General features: G+C 31.9%; 1 protein-coding gene across 2 annotated transcripts in view; it reads right to left on the reverse strand.

Moving 5' to 3' along the window:
- Window positions 1-24,556, reverse strand: part of LOC129988211 (uncharacterized) — a 74,138-nt gene that overhangs the window by 35,557 nt on the left and 14,025 nt on the right. The window contains exons 1-2 of one of the 2 annotated variants that reach the window (XM_056096375.1): window positions 19,037-19,436; window positions 8,507-10,328 (exon numbers count right to left, since the gene is read on the reverse strand). In XM_056096375.1, the coding sequence (XP_055952350.1) occupies window positions 8,507-10,328; window positions 19,037-19,084 (1,870 nt within the window). In that variant the 5' untranslated portion in view covers window positions 19,085-19,436. Of the gene's footprint in view, window positions 1-8,506; window positions 10,329-19,036; window positions 19,437-24,556 lie in introns of those variants that run through there. The other variant, XM_056096376.1, reaches the window with a different exon arrangement.

Here is a 24,556-nt window from a genome sequence, read left to right on the forward strand (position 1 = left end):
GTGCTCTGTCACGAGTGCAGGTACAGTAACTCCTTCGGCAGCAGGTCAATGTTTTCAGACTACTGCCTTCATGCAAGATGGAGTTAACTCGCCATATTTAGTACCATATCAAAGAACTGCTTCGTGCTAACTTTGGAGAGAATCGTGTAATATGCAGATACTTTCTGGATACCTGGCCTCCTCGTTTATCCGACTGAAATCCCTGTGATTCCTGTTGTGGGAATTCCTAAAAGACGGGGTTGTGGAGGAGAAATTAGAACTGAGTTGAAAGCCAGTAATACATGCAATGTTGTTGAATTCCTTCGAGAGGTTCTTTTATGCTACCATTAAACACTCTATAATGCGCTTCCAACAAGTACTTAGTGCCAATGGAGCACACGTCGAGTACATTCTGTAATAGAATAAATTTTATCGATTCCAATAAATTTTTTCTTTCTTTATGCGACCCTTGGTGGTCAAAATTTGAACTATTTTTTTAAATTAGTTCCTTGTTTATATAAAAAGTTTCATCAAAATTCGATAGGCTAAACAGGTTCTAGAGGGATCTGCATACGGTTACTTTGTTTATAATCACCCTATATATTCATTATTAGCGTGAAAGATCTGAAAGAACTTTGTAATAAAGATGTCACAGAATACCAAAAATCATTATCTTGTAGCAAATTAAGATAGCTAGCACTTATCCTTTGAGAAAGAATTTAAAGACATTAAAAAAAAAACTGCTTTTGATATTTATATATATCCAAATAATATTATGGAATCTTTTTCTAAGAAAAACCTTAACTCAGAGCCATACATATTATACAGAGTACATATGAAAATCCCTTTAACATGAAAATACTTGGGAACGAAAAGAGCTCAGCTAATGGTATAGTAAAGCGACAACGCCCGATCTAATACAAACGTCAGCGCTCCTAGTGGCAATATTTGGAAGATAACAATTGCAAATCGAAAATGAAAAGAGACAGAGCAAAATTTCCAATAAAAGTTTCATAACATCAATTAGTACGAAATACATTTGTTCACATGGATAAGATAAACTATCTCTTGCATACCCCAAAATGTCCGAAATCAATGCACGACGATTCTACTCTGCATATTCACATTTTAGAAATGTAGTAGTACGCAAATGCAGATTGTATCATGTTTGTACAACTTTAATTTCCAATGCATTAAACATTTTTATTTAAAAAGGTGTTGACGCTCGCTTGGTATAAATAGCATAATCTCAAAACATAAAATTATCGATGGCAGACGATAATTTTATTCCAAATGTGCCAGTGTTTTTATTTTAAAACTTTTATTTTCCATGTTGTGGCAATCTCAATTGTTGCCTAGAGAAGGTTGAAAATAAGTATTCTTTTTTTAGAGATACAACATAAATGGAATTTTGAATCATCCTAAATGAATAAGAACCCTATAAAAGGAACATTTCTTAAAGAAATGTATTAAAAATAATCTTTTCTTGTAGTTTGGAGTTAGAATTTTGGAGCTATGTAATAATGGCAAGCTTTACTGACTAGTGCGAGATGGTGCTTATTTACAGAGAATGCCGACAAAATGTAACACATGCTGCACGGGAGTAAGCCGTTCGTTTTCCAGCTGGGCCATATCTAAGTGTAGTTACCATCGCAAGTGTAGTGTGATGGCTCAGAGATATAGGAACCACTAAAAGTCGTCTGTGTTCTGACAGATCAGTGAGTTCAGGTATGCGTATAATAACAGCGAGTATTTTCGCAGACGCATTAACCCACCCACACAACAGTACATAAGAGATCAGCATGGTTCGTGACTTAACATGGGCATGAGTAAGGCAAATACTGCATGGTCTACATGCACATTCTATCGTGTCACTCTGCAGCAAGTACTATTGCCACGGAATAATGAGCGTTGATTTGAATGGTGCAACTGTGCGTTGATTAATGTAGAAGATAACTCAGATTTTCTTTTTACCACCAATGCTTGATCGGATGAAGCACTAGTTAAACGTACCAGAGTACTAAACCTACACAATGTCCATTACTGGGTATTGGAAAATCCTAGTGGAGACAATCCACCAAACACCAAGTATGCTGGTCCATAACGTACGGTGCGGTATCTGGAAGGAACGCTTACTGGGACCTGTATTTTACGAAGGCACATTAAACGACGGAAGTACCTCCAACTATAACGGGATATCATATCTGACTCTTTAGATGATATTACCCTACCTTCATTACAGGACTTGTGGTTTCAACATGACAGTGTCCCTGTACACAAGGTAAGTGTGTGTGAAGCTTTCTCAAAGATTGTTTTGGGCAATAAATTATCGGATATGGTGATAGCCTCCACGATCACCGGACCAATGTATTTCTTCCTGTGGGGTTGCATAAAAGATCAGGATTATGCGACTCCAATTACAAGTCTGCTGGATCTACGATTGCTTGCAATAGTGTGACACCTTCCATACTGAGAAACGTGCATGTAGAATTACTCTCACGAATACAAACGTGTATCACGAGCAACGGCGAACTTTTCAAACATACTCAATATTAACTTTTGGTCACAATAAGTCTTATTGTGATGATTGTCTTTGTTAATAATTGTCCTTTTTGAGGATGATGTTATCAAAATGTATAGACGTAAGTACATATTTCTACAAGAAATCGTGCGTATTTCTTCGTACTTCTGACTATTCCTTTCAAACGTTTACACAAAATAGAATGCATCGATTTCGGACATTTTGGGGTATACAGGCGATAATTTACCTTATCCTTATGAACCAAATGTCGTTTATATTAACTAATTGATGCTCTAAAACTTTCTAACTATAAATTTTGCTCTATCTCTTTTAGTTTTCGATTTGCAATACTATCTTCTAAATTTGGCCAGTGGGGTGCTGCTGTCATTTGCATTAGGTCGGGCGTAGTCGCTTTACTATACCGTTACCTTACTTGCATAGGTGCAGCCATCTCTGTTCATAAGTATTTTCAGATTAAAGGGATTTTCCTATGCACCCTGTATATATAAATATAGTTGTTGGTCGATAAATTAAAGAGTCTTTTAGTAACAAACGATGACGTTTATTGAACACGAAGACACTAATACAAGGACAGCAATATACAGACAATACACAGTAGCACACTACAACAAACTGTAGCCCACAAATAGTAATCCGTAGTAATAGCAATCACAGCACACAAAGCGGTCAAACAGAATTCAACAGAAAGAGGGAATCCCCGTAGCTACACTCTACGGTCTCTCCAAATGTCTGCAATTCACCACTGCCTCCTTGCTTTAGCTGTATCCAACTGCCGACTCACTACTACACGACTGGTTACTCCTCACACGACTCGATGTTGTTTCCACAATAAACACCAGGATTCGGCACACAGCTCAATTCTCCACACAACGCTTGCTCTTCGCTGGCCTGATTCAAATATTCCGCCGCTGCTCCGCGATCCTCGATTGACTGCAGCTTGAGACTGCAGGCCTTTTATAGTTCCCGGGAGACAGACGGAGAAGGTTCTGGACCAATCAGTCATATCTCGGTTCCTATTAGCTCAATTGCTAAAATTCTGGAAGTTTCCAGTAATATCTATTTTTGACGCCACATTTATCGCCAAGCTCTGACGCGGCACCCGATCAGCACCCAACAGAGCTGATCGTAAAATGGTCTTTCCAATGACTAACAAACCATGCTGCGTAGCAACATCACAGGTTTGTAACAATATAAATACTATTATAGTTCTGTCAAACTCTGTTACAATTCAAAGTATTTCGTAAATGAAACTGCAAAGAAAACAAATATGAAGACAGTTTGGCATTGAAAAAATATTCCTTCGTTCGTAATTTAATTGCAAAATTTCATGAAAAATGGCTACAGAGGTTGTGACCATGATTATATAAAAACCAGAACTGAGGATTTCTACACTGAAGGAAAAAAAAAATCCCAACACCAAGAAAAAAAATTATTGTAAAGTAATGAAATTTCGGCAATACATTTGTCTATGTAACATATTTAATTAAAGTTTCAAGATCATAAGTTAATGTTAGCACGAGAGAAACCATTTCAAATGCGAAATGCTGGTGCATTAATAAACGGTATATCCGCAAGAAATTTGAATGCAAACATGCATGCATTCTGTCATACACGTGCCGGATGTCAGTTTGTGGGATGGAGTCGCATGTCTGCTGCACTTAATCGGCAATACAGGCACAGTTAATGCTGGTTGTAAACGGCGCTAGAGTTGTCCAATGATGTCTCATACTTGCTCGATTTGATATATTTGGTGATGTACCTGGCCAAGGCAACATGCCGGCACTCTGTAGAGGATGTTAATTTACAATAGCGGAATGACGGCGAGCATTATCTTGTTGGGAAACCCTTCTTGAATGCTGTTCATGGATGGCAACACAACAGGATGAATCATGAGACTGACATATAAATTTACATTCACGGTGTTTGAGATAACAACGATAACGTTCCTGCTATTATACGAAATTGTTCCCAAGACTAAGTGTAGGTTCAGTGCATCTAGGCGACAGACAGGTTGCTTGCAGACATTCACCTGGCCTCCTTCTAACCAACAAGTACCCATCAATGACACATATGCAGAGCCATCTTTTATCAAAAAACACAACAGACCTTCACTCCATCCCACCAATGAGCTCTAGATTGACACCACTCAGGTCGCAAACGACAATGGTTTGGTGTCAGTAGAATTCACGCAATAGGGCGTCTGGCTCGGAGCTGTCCTTGAAGTAACCGATTTTTAATAGCTTGTTATATCACTGTGGTGCCAACTGCTGGTCGAATTACTATCGTAGACGCAGTATATTCCACCACAGACAAACGATGAACACGGAGATCTTCCCTCTCAGAAGCACCATGTGGCTGCCCGGAACCCGACATTCATGAGGCAGTACCTTCCCTTGACCATTGCTGCCGCCAATCGTGCACAGAGGCATTTCAACCATGTCTTTCTGCAATATCGCGGGGGGGGGGGGGGGAATTCATCTTTTCGCAGCTCTATTACACGACCTCGTTCAAACTCAGTGAACAGTTGATAATGGCTTCTTCGTCTTCTTAAAAGCATTCTTGATTAACATCCACTCACTACGTGCACTTTCAACCATAAATAAAGCTCACTAATTTTACAGTACATATTTAAAGCCAACTTGATTCGCACAGTGGCACTACTCATGCCATATTTATGCATCAATATAATAGATCAATGTGTCTATATAAATATATATTGATATTATATGCATCAATATAAATACTAAATTTTGTTTATTTAGCACAACTCTTTCTTCGTGTTGGGATCCCCCCCCCCACCGTCAGTGTATGAATTACATTAAAAATACTTCGATCAGTGGATTTTGTTGTATGAAGAATTAGAATATTTGTGCGTGCAAATTTAACCCAATATTTACATGGGAAGAAATTTTAAGTATAGGTACATACTGATTGATTAGAAAAAGGATTTAATAATTGTAACTAAGATTAAGTATTTGATAAGCATTCACTTATTTCCGCTCCTTTCACTCACAACAAATAAAAGGACAAACATAGGAATGCTGATAAGACAAAATTGCCCAAACACTTCAATAATCTAAATCTTATAAACATTAATATAATTAATGTATAATTCAGAATTCGCATAAACTTATAAATATTTGCAACAGCTGTCGTATAATAATATTTGATGTATGCCCGGCACTAATGCATCTTTGGAAAGTTTTTACGAAAAAGTTGTGGAAGAGCGAAATAAAGCAAATCCCAATCAACTTCTTAAAGTAATGCTAGTTACCAAAAGTACATTTTAAGAAATCCTTTCAAGAGTTTTATTCTTATTTAAAACAGCACTAAATATATTTGAGGAAATTTGAACATCAAAAATATATGTGCAAGTTTAGCACGACAGTTTTTAGTAGGTGAAAAATTATTATTATTATTATTATTTAAACTTTTTATTCATTTATTTTTTAACAATTGAAGTATGATCAAATCCAAGTTTTGATTTATACAATAGCTCTTCATTTTGTTTTTTGAGTATTTCAAAATAAACATTTTAAAAAATAATAATTTGCATTTTTACAGATAAAATATTATTCTATTATCCATTATCAATCTTTTGGGGGATATATTTGCTCTAAAACGGAATTTGAAAATTAAGATGGAAATTTCTGAATTTTTTTACTTTTTCAAATCTAGAACTTCTGGAAAAAATACAGAATGCTGAATATATCCAAAATCCAAATATTCCTATTTCGTCAAATTGTCACAAAGCGTTTGTTGCTCTAGGATGTACAGAGTGCCAAACAACACAAAAACAAACATATGGTTAATATAGACCACTTTATTACTGAGACAGAGATACTGAGTTGACAGTGGTGTTACTCAAAAGGATCATCAGAAGCAATGAAATATGAGTTGCTCATTTTAATTTCGAGATTAAACAAAAATTACAGCATGGTAAACACTTTAGCATTTCCAAGCACTCTAGAAGAATTGTACTAGCACAGAAATTGATTTGATTAGCTTTACTCAGAAAACTGTGACAAGCTATTCAAAAAAAGAGATGTAAGTCACTGAGAGCAAGCATGGTGTTGATTTGCCATATTTCCTCACATATGGCTAGTTATAGAAATAACTTTAGATACTATCATGCTACGAAAAATGAATTTAAAAAATGAACTGTGTCATACATAAACGTTGAGAAATAAAATTAGTATGATGAATTGAACAATATAACAAACAAATTTCTACAAAAAATGCTTGAGATTAAAAATATTGTATAGTTATTCCATAAATGAAAATTAATTTCTAGAATGATTAAATTCAATTGCAAAAATACTTAAAGCCACTTTTTTCATAGAAATATGTCATGTATATCACACAAAAAAGTTTACTGTGATGAGTTTCATGCAATGGGAAAACTCAAAATATCTTCATCCAAATTCATAGCATAATCTTAAAATTTAGTACCTGAACATGATGATAGCATGTAACTGATAACTCAGTCAACTGTAGTATAAATTCAACTGTTAACCTAACAACAGTTTTAAGATTCCTTCTTTACAGTTGCAAATGAAAAAAAAAAAAAAAAAGGAAATGCTTAGTATTTAAAAACAACCAAGATAACAACTTGTGCCAGGGGATTTTCATCCATTATTATATGCTGTTAAGGACAAGTTTGATTCTATATAAGTATCTATTTTTTGTAATTTAACACAAACAGTGAGTTTACTAATATTTCAAATACAAATAACCTAAGAAAAAAGAATATTTTTTAAATAAAAATTTAAAAAATTGTAAATGTTTTTGTATTTTTCAATAATGTTAATCAAATTATTCCCAGTATGAATATAACCAATAGATCTAAGGAAGGATTCAAGTTGGACAAATCCTCAAGATTTGTCTTGCACTGTTTTGTTCCGGTTAAAAACATTTTAATTTAAAAAAAACAATATTGCCAAATACAGCAGTTATTATAATATTTATGTCATCCATTCTTTTCCATTTTTTCATTGCAAGGATAACCAATCAAAAACATCTCACATGTAATTGGAATAGAGGGAAGGAGAATTGTCATGGCACTAAACATCTGGTACTGTTAATCAATGATAAAGAAATTTTATGTAAACAAGAAATTTTAATTAATGTGGCAAAATATATTAGCAGAATATGACTATGTTGTACCATCAGTAATAAAATAATCTTCCATGAGCAAGAGTTCTTTGTGAGATAACCCTACCCTCTAAATGGGAAAAGGGGGGATTACCTTAAGTATAAGAACAAAATGTTGCCATAGAAAGAAGCAGGTTATTAGCTTCCAAGGAGGTGGCTTAACAATAAGTAGGCTCATTAAAAATCATTGATGTAGATTAAAAAAAAAAAAATACTTGGTCATGATTTAGTGTAAGAGATGTCTATAATGGATATCTCTCTTGCATTGTCCACAGATCCTGTATTATTATCTGCTACAGTCAGGTCAATTAATTTTTGCATTAAGTTGGCAAGACAGGACAAGCTATTCTTTGTGATTAGCATTATTTTAATTACTTACCTATTCTTAGATCAACATTATTTTAATTATTTACCTGCAAGTAGTTATTAAATAATAGCAAATCTAAAATAAATATCAAATTTTATACACCAGAAATGACTGATATACTTACTATTCTTAATCATTTTCAGATAGGCAACCATAAAAATAAAATTCATTCCATAAAAATTCTTCTGACACCCAATATAATGAACTAACCATAATCTGTCATCAGGTATTCAACAAATAAATCTGTTAATATGCTTTGTAAATTTTTATACATGAAATAAACTTCAAAACTTTTTTTTAAAACAATAATTCATTTGATTGTATTAGAGTGTATCATGACTCAATCCATTTAACAAGCATGAAAATGAACCTTAAATATAAATGTCATGCTGAGGTAAATCAATATGATAACAATATTAATTTACTTCATGTATAAAAGAAAACAAGTAAAAAGAATTTATTACCTTTACATAAAGCTTGATCTAATAAATATTTTCTAAATTCTTCATAGAAATCAGCACTCCACAGTTTGGTATTTTCTAAAGGCTGCAACATTACCCATACATCATTTCCTTTCGCTGCGGCAGAATAGCGAGAATTATCTGCATCCATCATGCTTTGAAAAAACTGCATTTCTGGCGGAAAGTTAGACTTTTTCAAACTGCTTCTCATATCAGCAGACTTGTTGTGGGACATGCCCTTGCTACTTGAAGCCCCACTTTGTAAGCCACTAGTTGAAGGCGGAGAATTATCATATTTCATTATTGGAACATAATTTTTTACTTTTGCTACATCTAATTTTGTTTTGGGTTTGTCAGGTTTTAATTTAAATATATTAGATTTAACCTTTTGAGCATCAGAATTTAACTTTGAAGGTTCAGTCTTTATTTTGAGTCCATTGCTCAATTTCGTTTTAGTTCCAACAGTTTTGGTTTTTGTAACTGTACTCTGTTTCAGCTTTGGTGGACAAGATGCAAGTTTGTACCGCACGCTGTCATCATCAGAGGATTCACGTGCTGTAGTAGACTTCAACTTGGGAATAACTTTTTTCTTATTAATAATTTGAGCTTGTTTTCCCTCCTTCTTATTTTGTGTTCTGGATAATAATTTCTCTCTGACAGCTTGTTTCTCTTTCTGTGTGTGATTTAACCGAGCCAATTTACTTTTTTTGCGAGCAAGAAGACTTGCAGCTGTTTCGCGCTTTTTCCTCTCAGTCTGAGGTTGTGTTTGAGGTTTGAGTTTTCTCAAATTCTTCCCAGTTCCAGCAATTCTTCCAGTGCTACGTTCTGAATGGCGGATGTAATCAGGACTCCGTAGTAAATTTTTGAAACTAGTCTCATGGGCCCAGGATATTTCATTAAGGTTTTCATACAAACCTTTCAATTCTCTTTTTCCTTTTGACTTTTTATCATTGGAAAATTTCATGTCCAACGAAAGAAGTGAATTACTTTTTTCGGCTGACACACTCCCATTCTCCGACCTAATCTGGGGTTTTATTGTACTGGGGGAGAACCCCTGAGAATAGCCAGGAACTGCAACAGTGCCATTTGCATTGAGCCACCTCATTGAGTTAGCTCTGTTAGGTGGATCTGGAAATATAGGATTAATAGGCACAAAAGGTGCTATTTCAGCTTCATTTATCAGCAATTCTTTCTTTGCCATAGATTCAAAACATTTGTTGCTTTTCTTGTTATTCAGATTATTATTATTATTTGAGAACTTCTTCATTGTACCATTGGTAGACTTTTCAACAGACGAAGATAACTTAACTGACAATATTTCTATCTCGGAATCAGAAGAACCTTCATGTTTCACGGGCACAAGATTGAAAGACTTACTGGTAGATGGCCTTGAATCTTTTGGAGTATTGCTTTGTGATATATTCCGATACTTAAATGATGTGTTCCTCCTGACTGATTTCTTTGGGGCTGGGCTTTTAGAAAATATAGGCTCTATATCCTTCTTCCTTTTCCTTAACAAATTCTTATTCCCTGGAGGTAAAAGAGAATTCTTTGAAATAGAAGAACTGGCACCATGGTTTAAAAAAGCATCAAGTCTGTTAGAAGTTTCATGAGCTGTAACAGGTTGGTATACAATAGGATTTCTCTTTGAATATGTTTTGCGAGGCAGTTCAATAGATTTTTGACTGGGTGTGGCAACTGAGATATCTACATCACTATCATCTAGTATTAAATGTACATCTTCATCTACTTGTATAATTGAACGTGATGTACGAGCTTTACTTGGAATAACAGGTTTTGATTCCATGGTGGGATTAAAATTCCACTGGAAAAGAAATTACAATTAGTATCATTAAGCTAATATATTCAAAATTTTAAATACAATATGCAATATTTGTCATGTAAACAATCACTGATTTGAATATTTCACAGATATAATTAATTGTCACATTTACAGCAACATGCTGATAAGAGAGCCATTTACTAATAAGCAGTGACTGACTAAATACCCACTTACATATCATTTGTAAAAGAATCACAAATAATATATAGTTATAATATATCTCCCTCTAAGGCAATGAACTTGAAACAGCATTCTGTAGAACTTTAGGATGCACAAGTGAAAAGAACAAAATCCATCAATATCCAAAACTTTAATTTTAGCAAAAAAGAAAATTCACACTACAATCAAAGGAAATCGAAGATTGGTGCAAATAATTGTACTCAAAATTTCTTATAAATTGGATAATCAACAGACTGATAGCAATTCTTGTTATGTTTTTAGCTCAGATATTGTTGACTAAATGACATTTTTATATTTCTATTAATTTCCTCCTACCAAAAAAAATACTACACTCCAGCGGGTGATCTAAGGCAAATGGACACTGATGCACTTTTAAAATCAAAAGCAAAAATACAGGACACTTATAATCAGTTCTTTAGATGTCAATTTGCTATATATGAGGAAATAGCAATGGTCCGATTTTATAGATCATATGTTTGCATGGGGCTGATAACAATTGAGTTCATCAAGTTGGCCCATTTAAGAACTTCAACACAAATTAAATACAAAGTAGTTACAACAAAGCAACAAACCATTGAGTCATAACAGATAGCTGTGGCATTAAAACAGATGGTAGCAATGACAAATTGTTCCATAATAGCAAATTACCAAAATTAAGTTACATCATTAAAATGATAAGGATACAATATAAATTATATCATTATAATTATAAGGTAGTCAATATAATATGTATATATAATAGTGAATGCTATTTATAAAACTATAATAATGATAAAGAAAATTCTTGACACTGCAGATTAAGCTATTGGTGGTTTGATTTTCTGACAACAATAGAGAACAGTTTCATCAAGCATAGTATTGGAAAGAGCCGTTGTTAATCCTGATACTTTGAGATTATGAGTTATTTTCAGAATTTTCAATCTGGATCCTTGACAGATGGTAATATTGTTGAAACAAACATGTTCATGTTAAGGAATTGGCAGAGTCATATGATAAGAAATCAGGAAACATGGTAGAATGGCATCAAGACTTCTGCATAAGCATTATGCAATTGGGGCTAGATTAAAATAAAAACACAAAGGAAAGGTCCAAGGAATATGCAGAAAAGGATATTTTTCCCTCTGATTTGGCTCAAAAAGATTTTTAGAGAATATGAAATCCCTCTATCCTCATCATCTTAAGCATATTTTCTTTAAAGTTGGATTTTAGAATTATTAATAGACTATTATACTACTTATTAGACTACTGAAAATAGCTGCAACACAAGTACTGGCTTGATTTTGACTAGTAATGTAAGGTGTATAGATTGTTAACTAGTATAGTATGATGGAGGTTCATAATGTAGTTTATGGTTTGCTGAAGGTTTAATAATTCTGCCTGGAATACCATATTACAATTTTGGATCTTTGTGGATCATCTATATGTTATATTTAGTTTTCTATGATAAAGAATACAGTACCCTATCTATTATCTGTTTGGACCCATCCATGAACAGGTGAGCTTCCTCAGAGATGCAACTATCATCTTCTAAAGAGGCCTGTCTTCATAAGGAAATTTGATAAGTAAGAAAAGTAAAATTCTTTTCTTCAATACTTTTTGGGTTAGTTTGTGCGAAACTGAATTTTGTTTTACAGTTTTGTATGTTTGATGATTAAATTTAATTGTAAATTAAAGCTTTAGATGTAATGAGAGGATCCCAAAGATTGCTTGAAACATGGATTTTCGAGTCATTCTGTAAACACCAAGTTGCCAACAGATTGTATGGTGGCTAGTTCTGTATGCTAACATCATTTCTATTATAGTTTAATTTCAAAGAAATTTCCTAATGATTATTTGTTTATTAAAAATAGCTTCTTCTATGGTATTGAAATGTTTTGGTAAAAGTCTCAAGTGTGCATTCCAAATGAGGTTTTTTTTTTTTTCCCCTATTCAAAAAACCAGATATTTTATACAAGACAGCTTTCAGACAGTGAGTTTATTACCCATGACTATTAACATACGCATTATGCTTTAGTTGAAATTCAGGGCATATTCTAATTAGATCAGGATATGAATTTGGTTATTGCTCCTGTATTTGATCTCTATTTTTCTTACTAATGGACTGGTGTATTTCCTGACCAGATTTCTAGCAGAATTTGTAACTATATTCCTGAGAGCAGACCTGCTACAGAATATGAGATAGACTGCAACACAAATATTCAAGTTCAAGGCATTTTTCTATTAAGCAGCAAATTTTTGATGATAGATTTTTAGGACACTAGGTATTGTTAAGGTAGATCACTATTGGACTATTTTGAATATTATTGAATCTCTCTTAATATTAATTAAAAGTACCAGGACACATGTCCGTTTCCCTACTTTCTTTCAATTATTCTTTTGATGTAAATATAAAGATAATTCAGCCAGTCAGTATTTTCTCAGTACACATATTTGGCGAATGATTTTGCTAAGATTCTTTCAGATGGTAAAAGTGCTTTTGCAAAAAGAATGCTTTAGTGTCACCTTATTTAGAACCCTATTAATGGAGGAAGAAACAGAACAGCCTAAAAGAAAGCCTCACCTTTGGGATTTCCTTTAAGAAAACAATTATGTTCCCTATTTTAAATAGATCATGGCAATATCCCAGTCACACACTTTTGTTAAACAAACAGATAATTAGGTATCTTGTTTATCTGTTAAATAATTTCTACTGAGACTGGTCCTGATGTTTTGCCTTTTTGTAACATTTTCATTACTGTCACTATTTCTTCTTTTGAGAATGATTGTCATCAAGTACTAAGCTACCACCGGAAGATAGCATATACTATATAAAAGGTAAGGAATATCTGTTCTAAGAGTTTATCTCCCTTCAGATTCTATTCTAGATGGATATTAACTAGGAATATTTTTCTGAAAATACCTTTATACTTCTTACCAAATGACTCAGAGTATTGATACAGAAAATGTCCTACTTATTGACTTCTTAGTTTGTCTAGTATGTCTTGTGGAAATCTCTCTAAAAGATCAGAAATATTTTTTTTTCTCTCTCTCTCTAGTCTTATGCTGCTCACTGTAAGCATACTTCAGAACTCTGAGCTACTTCTCTATTTTAACTCTGATAGTGTCCATGTGAGTAGTTTTTAGAACTTTAATATTTTTTTAATTCTGTAGGGTTCTTTCAAGATACTGTGTTTTGAATGTGGCTTGCAGTTTTATTAACTGCTTCCTACGAGTCCTATTTCTTCCAAGAGAATGGATAAACAAGGGATTTTTAGATGTTTTCCTTTTTTTTTTTTTTTTTTTACCCCAACTTTACCTAGTAGTCATTTTTTGTGATTTCTGTATGAATTTTTGTAATAATTTATTTATGGACATTAATGGTTAGTTCTTTGGAGCCATGCCTTTTATAATTTATGAATTTAAGTCTTGTATGGAAATGGTAAAATCTGGACCAGTTCTTGTAAATATCTCTCTGAAAAATGGGGGATCTGTTGAAAGCAAACAAATCATTAGTGAGGGTAATTCTAATAACTTATTATCTCCTAAATTGTTATTTCTATACCCACAATATATAGAAGTGATTAAGAACAGTTTCAAGAGAAAATATGACTTTTTTCCAATTTTTATGATTGTTTGCATAGGGTGAGTTATAACCTACAATAACAATTTGTTTATTTGCAGTGATGAATAATTGCAAATTTCAACTGCTGTTGCTGCTTTTTCAGATTTGGATTTGAAAATATTCGAGGATTTAAACAGATCGTTGGTTTCTTCTTACATTTTCCTACATAAGTACAATGACTGATTTCAGCATGAAAATGAATTCTTAAGCTAAATATTAGCTGTCTTAATGTGGCTAGGTAGATATGGAGAATATGGTAGCAGTTGATTATGATGGAATGAAAAGTAGGAAATCAACCACATCAATTATTTCTTGCTCATTAGTAAACTGACATCTTATGGTTGTAACAAGAGCCAATATTGTCTGTAGCCTTATAACAGATGGAAAAGTCCATTCCAATGAGAATGTATGATTGTTGCAGTTAACAAAGATATTTTCAGGATACATACATCTCTTATTACAATGTCAGATGGCATATCAACCTCAGATATGCTTTACTTTCTTCAATTCTTTGGTCAAGTGTGACTTTGTTATACTGTGAACTTTCTGATGTGAAAGAATTATCCATTCTCTCATCTAATTATGAGACCTTTGTTTATCCTCAAGGCTTTTATGACTACGTCTCTCAAGGCTTTCATTGAAAAACAAGATATAACTTTGTCTCTTTCTCTAACTTTAAATCTCAGTTTCACAAGATTTAAAACATCAAGGCTAATTGTAAGAGCCTGTTAAGGCTTCTCTTAATTTGAAATAAAGTAGATAATTAAGCTTAGGTGTCACTTGCTCAGTACCTTACTCACAATTTTGTTGCCAAATTTCTCTTTGTTAGTGATGGAGGTCACCAACTTGGAGATATCCTCTTTTTATTATATAGCACTACAATGCTTTTTTTTTGGGGGGGGAGCGGTATTAAGTTTTTGATGATATTAGCATATAAAAGTATTTTCCCCCCCTTAAAATGTCCTCCACAAAATCTTCACTTTCCAAGAGGGGTGTGGAAGAAGGAGATTAATGAAGGCTTCCTCAGAATTTCTGCAAAGGTAGGTTTTTGCCACTTTGGTTTCACCTCCACCTGATATTGGAGATGGGATGTATTGAATCTGCACGCTGGCTTCTTTCTGTTTTATTACGAAATAGTATTCGGCTGGAATGGAAGGATGGACTTTCACCAAATTGGTTTCTACACCAACCTCCTAGACTTATTGTTTTCTATTCTAGTTTCCAACTGATTAATGAGTTTTGTCTCTAATTAGTTCAGGACTTGATTGGCTTTAACTAAAATGTCCTGGGGGGATAAAAGATTATTTTAAGTTTGCTGTCAGTGCTATAGATACAGATCTGAATAGCTCCTTGTTTTAAAAAAATCTTCTAATCTACTATGAATAAGCTATTCATTTCTCAAACAACAAACCTTTTAAAAAACTCACTAAATACTACAGCAATACTTCCGCAGATTGAGTTACAGCAATCTTGTACGTACTCATTAGCTACAATTAGAGTATACCATGAAAAAAGAACTGTAAGCGAAATTGAAATTCAACTGATCTATACAGAGAAAAAAAAGGGAGCGAGTAGAAAAGGGGTGAATTTCTGTGATTAAACAATCTCGAATGGTGTTATTTCGTTTTTGGAATTATGACCATGATCTTTTATTCTTGAAATGTTTAGAGATCACAATTTTCAGATGAAAAAAAAAATGACTTAAGAAAATTGAAAATCCTGCACTTTCCCGTTTTCAAGGAATTTTTCAAATTTACCTGTTATTTAGATGATTTTTAAATTTCCTGTATTTCCCGGTTCTACAAGTGCTGTGACAACCCTGAAATAACACTGTTACAGACAAATTTAGGCAAGCTGCAAAAGAACTGATCTTATTGTTAAGAGTTGAGCCCGTAAGGTATTGAAGAAGGAGAAAAAATAGATGAGGAATGACTTCAATACAAAAAGAGAACCACAACAGTCACAAAATAATAAACATTAATATAAATATTACTTCCAACTATGAAGAAAAATTAACTAAATTATACATTTACTCACATTAGCAGAATATAAAGTAAAACAATATAATTGAAGGAAAACTTTTTATTCATTGAAAATTTACTAGCATAAATGGGTTGTCTGACTAGATAGCACAACCTATATATATATATATAATTGAGGTAGAAAAGTAGTTTTCCAAAATTTATTGCATAAACACTTATAAAGGTGTTACCACCACATAAAACTCGTGAACCTTGACAAAGGTGGGAAACATCATGAATGCTCAAATTTTTATTTTTAGAGTCCTGCATATAAAGATTTTGTTTTCATTGGTATAGTGAAGAAAACCAAGTATGCATTTTGGAGGCTTTTTTATCAGTCGACTAAAACCAAATCTGACACAAAATTACAGCTTCACATACCAAATTTTATTCATCTAAATCCTTGCATTTTTAGTAATTGTTTTAATATGTATACAAATATAAAAACTAACAAACGGTCAACTCCTAGATAAATTATTTCAAAATTTGATACTAATCTACACTTTAAATTCTAAAACTGTGCTCAAATACACATGTTCATATTTTGACGTTAATGTGTTTACTTGCAATCACATCAATTGATTAATGTGTAATGAAGAGATTTCATCCAAAATATGATAGAAATCTATAAATTTGATGTTAAGACCACATGCCAATTTTTTCTGCTTTCAATTATTGTTTCACAAATAGACACAATTTCAAAAATGTGTTTTTCAGAATCATAAAGGTGTGAAACAAAGATTTGTCAAAATTTGGAGTTTGAATTTTACTTCTTTTTGTGATTATAATGCTTTCTTTCTGTTTACTTCATATATAAGAAAGTAAAAAATAAGTGAAGATGGTCTTAAAGAAATATAATAAATGTGTTATATATTTAAAAATGGTTGATGGTAATTACACGACTGATTTCAAAAGAACTTATTAAATTTTATTCAAAATAGAAATGATAACATAAGATAAAATTACAGTGCATATACATATATATCAAAAAATATATATAGCAAATAAAATAGTTTTGACTTGTAATAAATGCTAGATTCAAAGAACATTTTTGATATGTTTGAAATATTATAATATAACAGCAAATAAATTAGTTCAAAGGAAATGAAAGTAATTAATTTTTAAAACATCGAATATTATGTAGAAAAGAAAACAGGCATATTATGTAGAAATATTATGTAGAAAACAGGCATATTATGTAGAAAAGAACCTTCTTGGTTTAGGACAAATGATAGGACTAACATTTGGTCCATTTCAAACATTTGGTTGATAATCCATATTTATATGAATATTTTTTCAAACATCCATAAATAAAGTATTTTTTAAGATGTTAGAAAATTACTTAAATACAAAAAAGTTTGGCTTCTACAATTAAAAATTTAATTTTTTTTTAATCGAGACCAAAATAATTGGGTATTTGAAAGGTAATTACAACTTTCAGATAAATAAGATAACTTTCAAAAATTTCCTACTTTAAATGCAGTAATAACAAAAGGAATATTGTAACAAAAGTTTTCAGATGCATGATAACATATTTAGCAAACATTCGACAAAAGATATGGATATCAAGAAGCTATTCATCTTTTTAAAAGAATAATTTATTTGAATGACAGAGATGGGCAGTTATAATTACATTATGTAGATATCAGGAATAGAAAAAGAGCACAGATAACTCGTTATAACAATCATATGCACAGAAAATTTTTGACAAGGTTTGCATGGCGCAAGCATGTGAAAAATACCAAGAGTGAGCATAACTTGTATGAGCATGTACAAAGCTTCTGGTTAACTTCTTAAAGTGATACTATATAAAAAAATCCATATGACAATAATTTAGTTATGAACTATTTGCACTAAATAAAAAATATATTTTATCAGTTGCCTACAGAGTAAAAATATTAAATAGTAAAAAAAAATCATTTAGAAAATATTTCAAAAAAAAAATTCTTTATCACACTAATGAAAGATAACATGCAACTCAGAATTCTCTCCAAAGCACTAATTCTATAGATTTCACATCACAATCACGAATGATAAATACAGTTACAAAATTTACAAGTTAATTATATTACATAAATTTAAATAAAGTTTCTTATAATTTTAAATTTATACCAGAGAAACTCAATGAAGAAATTTATAATGGCAGTACAACAGTTATACATACATAATTTAAGAGATTAAATGACAATAAGTCGACTATCAAATTTTAGATTTTCTATTTCAAAGAATATTAGAACAAGCTATTACAAACATTTTAAAATAAATCAACCTGCACTCAACTTTGCTAAAAAGGTGATTTGAATTCAAAATATTTTGAAAGATGAAAAATGTGATTGAGAAATATTAATATTATTAAAGGACTGAATAATTTTACATCTTTGACAGTAAAAGTAAATAAAAAAACTGGACTTGGAAACAGTAGAGATATTATTCTTTATTAGCCCATAATTTCTTAAGGAATTGAAAAAAAAAATTCAAAATGGAACAGATCTATAAAATAGATTGATTCTAAGCATTTGACTACAGAAAAAAAATATACCATTGACACCAAGGAATGAAAACACAGTTACATCTGTTTTGAATCTTTCTCAATACAGATAACACAGTAATTTAAGACACAACTTATAGTGCGTTTATTAAAATATTACGAAAAAAAAAACATTACAAATAATTATTAACAAATTTTGTATGAAAACTATAATAATAAATTTAAGTCTTTTTCCATAAAATTTTAAAAGAACAGAAAAAATAACTACACTAAAATTATTTTTAAAATGACAATTCATGTGACTTAAATTAACAATATCATGTGAAAAACTTCAATTTGATGTAAACAAAGAGATCACACATATACACAGCTAAATACGTAGTAAAAAATAACGGATTACCTTTTTCTTAATACATTTTGTTGAATCAGATTCCTTCTTTACAGACATCTGTTATTCAAACAGCCCTAATGCTTTGGTTGATTATCAAGTACTATAATAATAGGCATCTTATCAATCAATTTTCATGTGAATAACTTAACTGAAATCCCATGGAATACCTACACACACAAAACTGAACTCCGAAGAGGTTAAACTAAATGATCAAAACATAGAAGTCGGAAGAATAATCATTCATTTAAAAGATAACGATATCAGATTAAGTCAAAAAGAATAAAACGTGAATTACATCACACACTACTTCGCGCGTTTTTGAAAATAAGTTCTCGGAGAGAAGACAATCAAATTTTCATAAGCTGCCAAGTTTAGGCGCCTTAGATGATGCCACCATGCCACCAACATGAAATGATAAAACCGTATCCGACAGTTACGAACTTAAAGAATAGGATATATCTATTTATAAAAAAAAAAAGGCTTCTAAAATTATTTTTAATTTAAAATGATCAAAACAGGAATTCTATTATTTCTATTAACTACTTAGTATGTATAAATTGCATTTTTCGATTATTTAATCATTTTTCATTAATTCTTTTTACCTGTACTTGATGTCAAAACAAGTTCGCTGCCTTTACATTAAAACGGACAGAGAATATTAAAAATTCAAGAACAAATTAATAAGATTGATTTTTCCCATTTTATTAAATTAAGCATGTAGTAACTGAATCGTAATCGGAAAAGAATGGTCGGGATCAGTGAAAAAAATCATCGAAACAGAGTCTGGAATTTGATTTGAATTTGACTGTAGATTCGTTTAGCAGCTATACTGCCAACTTCACTCAAGGCAAATAAGTGGATCTTGTTTTTCAATAAAGATATTACTTCTCATTGACACAAGAAATGTATAAATCAAGATGCATTATCTTTCGCCTCCCCAATTACTTTTACTAAATTAAACAGCTCTTTATACTACCTCGTATACTTCCACTAAATTAAAATCAAAATAATAAAAATTTTAGCCTCAAAACTGGTACAAATTTGAGTACTTAATCGCATCTATTGTTTACGGGGGGGGAGCAGAGAAAGATACGGATCTACTTGGACATCCACTACTACTCCCTTATGTCATAGCTTTTTATTTTTACCTTCATCAATTTATACGGGCCTATTTATAGTTTAAACAAATTAGGGGCTAAGTTAAATCAGATTCCTATAAAAAAGTAAAATTCTGGGAGATAGGATAAGAAAGGGGAGGAGATATTGGGGGCAGCTTCAGTCTTCTCCACATTCACCACTATACTCTTATCGTAATATATTGCAAAGATATCACCACGATATTTTATATTGAATGTGGAGCGATATCATGAAGATATCGTGACAATATCGTAAAGACTAATGCGCTTTTAAGACTAGCATGCCAGTACTTTAAAGAGTAATTTACCTCGGTGGCTCGTGGTCTGAAGATATTCCAAATCCTTACATTTAGAGAGAAAAAATGGTAACAAAAAACTCCAATTATTTATATATAATGCCAAAACGAATAATTGGTTTCGACCTTGGCAAGTGAAATGACCGAAAACTACATCAAAATGATTCGCACGAAAATTTCGCATCTTTTAAAAGAGTAGGTGTAATTTTCTTTTTCTTCTATGTATAGTTTTTTTTTAAATTCATTAAATTGTGTAAAAGTGTAGGTTTCCTTTTGCCTTTGCTTGTAATCACACAAAAAATAAATCTCTCCACTATTAGATTACCCTGTGAATTTGAATGACAGATAATAACTCGAAACTCTGAACAGAGCTAAAATACCTCATTAAGCATTTCATGCTTCGAGCCCTCTTAAGGAGGTAAAGTCTGTCATCGGCAGTGAAACGGTTAACCAAATGTACCGCTATGACGTTAAAAGTATTATTTTCTATCAGTAAATTTCTCCTCACTATTTCTTAAGTAAAGTTAAAGATAAAGGAACGTGTTGTTATAGTTGACATTTAACATAAGATATCCTTAGCAAGCAAAAAAAAAAAAAAAAAAAAAAAAAAAACCCTATATCTGACATTTTTTTTAAGCCGTGGAATGTAATGTGCACTTAGCGCCAATTTTAGTAATTGTAGGATATGTAATATATTGATGTATTCAATCCTCTTCTTAAAGTTAAATTGCTCTTCTTCCTTTAAAATTCTTTTCTGAAAACTAAGAGGGGAAACATATTTCGAACGACTTCATTTTCCTTTGATATTACACTGAATCTGATGTCCTATTAAATGACTACAAATGTGAAAGCCATTGTCAACATTAAAAGAAATGATAGAGAATAGACTGCAGCACAGTTGGGCTCGGAAGAGTAACGTATTTCTCAGTCAGTTACTCTCTCCTTCCTTGCCTAGCATAAAAGATATTCTGTAATAATGTTGAATTCTCATAGAAAGATAGAAAATTTAATATTTGTAAACAAAATCGCTTGATAAAAGAAAAAGGAGAGTTCAAAATATGCTATATGTTATTTCATATTTCATCTAATTTTTATATACAAATTTTATGAAGTCATTTGAGGAGGAGGATAATTTAGCAACTTCTTACTGAGTGACTGAGTTTCATTTGCATTCTATTTCATATGCAAAATTTAATTTTCATATAATTCCTACTATAAAATATTTTCGAACTTCAAAGTGTGATCGATATTTAAGACATGCTATTATTATAGTTTTGCACTTTTTCATTTATTATGCACATAAGCTTCCTTAATGAAGTTAAGACATATAATGTAATTTCTTCCATCCCCTGCTTGAATGCTGTTATCGCCTATCTGGCTCCTAATTCAAAATCTGTTGTTGATTTCTACCTTTAAATGGCGCAGTTTATTTTATGTTCAGATGTATATTAACATGATTAAAACATGTTGATAAAAAGGAATGAAAAAAACAACGATCATCATTCAGTTCATAGAATATATATTTCTTAATATACTAAATATCTTGCGTGATTTTATTTGCAGAAGAAAAACCAATTAAAATCCGATATGTTTTTTTTTATTAAAGAATAAGAAATAATAAGAAGAATTTCCGTTTCTAAACTATTGATAATGGAAGAGAAATAAATAATTAAACAAGAGAGCCCTTTATTTTTCAAATTCCAATGGACTACACACAAAACAAAGACAAGAGATAAAAAGTTGTCGTTTCTTATCCTCCTTCGATTGAACACCAATTCAAACCAAGTCTAAAAGATGAAGGGAAAAGAGGGGCGGAGTAGCTTCTTATGGTAAAGACCCCAGAGCACCCGAGAGTTGAAGTCTGACTTTAGCTCATATGAAGATGACACTCACTTGCACAACCTCCTTTTACAGTGTGTGTGTGGGGGGGGTCTTTCACAGGCTTCACAGGCAGATCACAGGGTATAGAACAGCCATGCCTGAACCAGGATTCGAACCCGGTACGCCCAGATCACGGGGGGGGGGACGTGCTGCCCCTAGGCCAGGGTATAAAGAGTCAAATGAATTTGTTACCAAAACCTATATATAATAATGTATATAAGTTACTAAAAGTATTATACAATAATGTATAATACTTTCGGTGTAATCCCCGTGAAGATCCAGGAATTTGTCATAATGAGCAAATCAGATTTCATAATCTCTACTCGAAAAATGTTGCCGTCAGCGATGTAAGATGGGTTTTAACATTCTTTAAATTTCTCATTAGTCTGGAATTATTATTTTTATAGCTAGTTCTTCAATTCAGGATAAGATACAAAATCATTCGGTCCTCAAGCGTCTTTTCCATGATTATAGAAAAAGGCGCAAGACTGTCATAGCAAAAGTCTTATTCAAAAAATTGATCAAGTTCTCGAAAGATGCAGAGCTTTTGGAATCCCATTCAAAGAGATGGCCAACCAGTATCCCAACTTTGCGACTTTGGAAAGGGGATGTTTAGATTTTCCCGCTCTTCTTTTAAAAGAAAATTCAAAGTATTTCCAAACTAATGAGGAATTTTAAAGCAATGTTAAGGTCCGTCTCGCATCATTGGCTGCAATATTCTTCGACAGCGGGTCGAAAACCTGATCCATTGATGTGATGACAAACGTCTGAATCGTCACGGGGGTTTTGTCGAAAAGTAACTGTACAATTTTCGGTAATAAATTCATTTTTTCTTTATTCTTGCCATCTTCTATGATAAATCGAGGATTTTTTTTTAAAAAAAGTCCCTGATTTCGTGTTAATTATGAAAATGGTTTGAATTTCGTCGCAAAAACGAAAAGTGTGGTAAAAATTATACATAAAAAAATATTTTTAAACTTTCATCAAAATTGGCGAAAATTGTATGACATCTGCGTTTCTTATCCCTATGAGCCCTAACTCGCCCGAGAACGCCCCGTCCAACAGGAGCCTGACTCAGGCGCTTTGAGGCGTTTAGGGGAATTTAAGGGGTGAACAGTATTTCCGGACGAGCGCACCACATGCTCGCTATGGGAGGTCCGCTAACTTCGAAATTGATTGATGAGCGGCTTTTCAAGACTGCTATGATTGCGAAGGAAAAGGACACATCCGATAGTAACCAAGGGATTTTTTTTTATTGAACATTTATAAAACCCCCGTGCACTACAAAGTATCACACGGGGTAACTAAGGGATTGAAACATTATTTATCAGTTAAGAAGATCTAAATTCAATAATTTAATTTTTTAAACATTTTATTATGATTGCCCTAAGTTTCTCAATTTTTTTTATTCATAACATATCATCATTTTTAATATGTTTATCAGTTAAAAAATCTATTTCCTTCCTCTTTATTTGGTTATTTTTATTCATACTGATTATTTAAATATTTTCTTCGAAATCTGTTTCCTTATGTTTTTTTTAATACCTTATTTAATTACAAATCGGTTTTTCTAAATTTATTGCATTACCAAAAAATCTCAGTTAGGTATTAAATTAAAATTTCGACAATTATTGTTTCTTTCCTCACCTATTTACAATTAGTACATTTTAGAAAAATATGGTGACTTTTAATTAAAATGAGTTATCATAAATCAGAAATAAAGTAAAATTTGATGCATTCAGTTTCAATTTTGAAGGAACTTCTGTGAAAATAATTGAAAAATTACGAACCGATTGATAAATGTCTACATGCGGTGGAAAGTACGAATATTCTTAACATATTTATTATCTGATTTGTCAAAAATTTCTCAGCTTTATACAATTACAAAAATCTTGCTGTTTGGAATAAAATTTATTATGTTTTAATTATAAAATTAAATAAAAAATATTAATTTTATTTCAGAGACAAAACTGAATTGCTGTAAAAATTCTACAAGATTATGTAATATAATTTTTTATGAGAATAAATAAAATGATCATTTGAGGAATCGATAATTTTTTTTTCTGTGAAATATCATCAAATATTTACTTACCAATTATGTACTTTATCTACTAATATGAAAATAGATTTTTTTTTTTTTTTGAAGAAGCAAAAGAATTCAGAATTGTGTTGATACTCTTCGCGATCATCTTTCTGAATTAGTTTTTCAGGTAATT

The sequence above is a fragment of the Argiope bruennichi genome, chromosome 10 (assembly GCF_947563725.1).
Source record: "Argiope bruennichi chromosome 10, qqArgBrue1.1, whole genome shotgun sequence".
Lineage (NCBI taxonomy): Eukaryota > Metazoa > Arthropoda > Arachnida > Araneae > Araneidae > Argiope > Argiope bruennichi.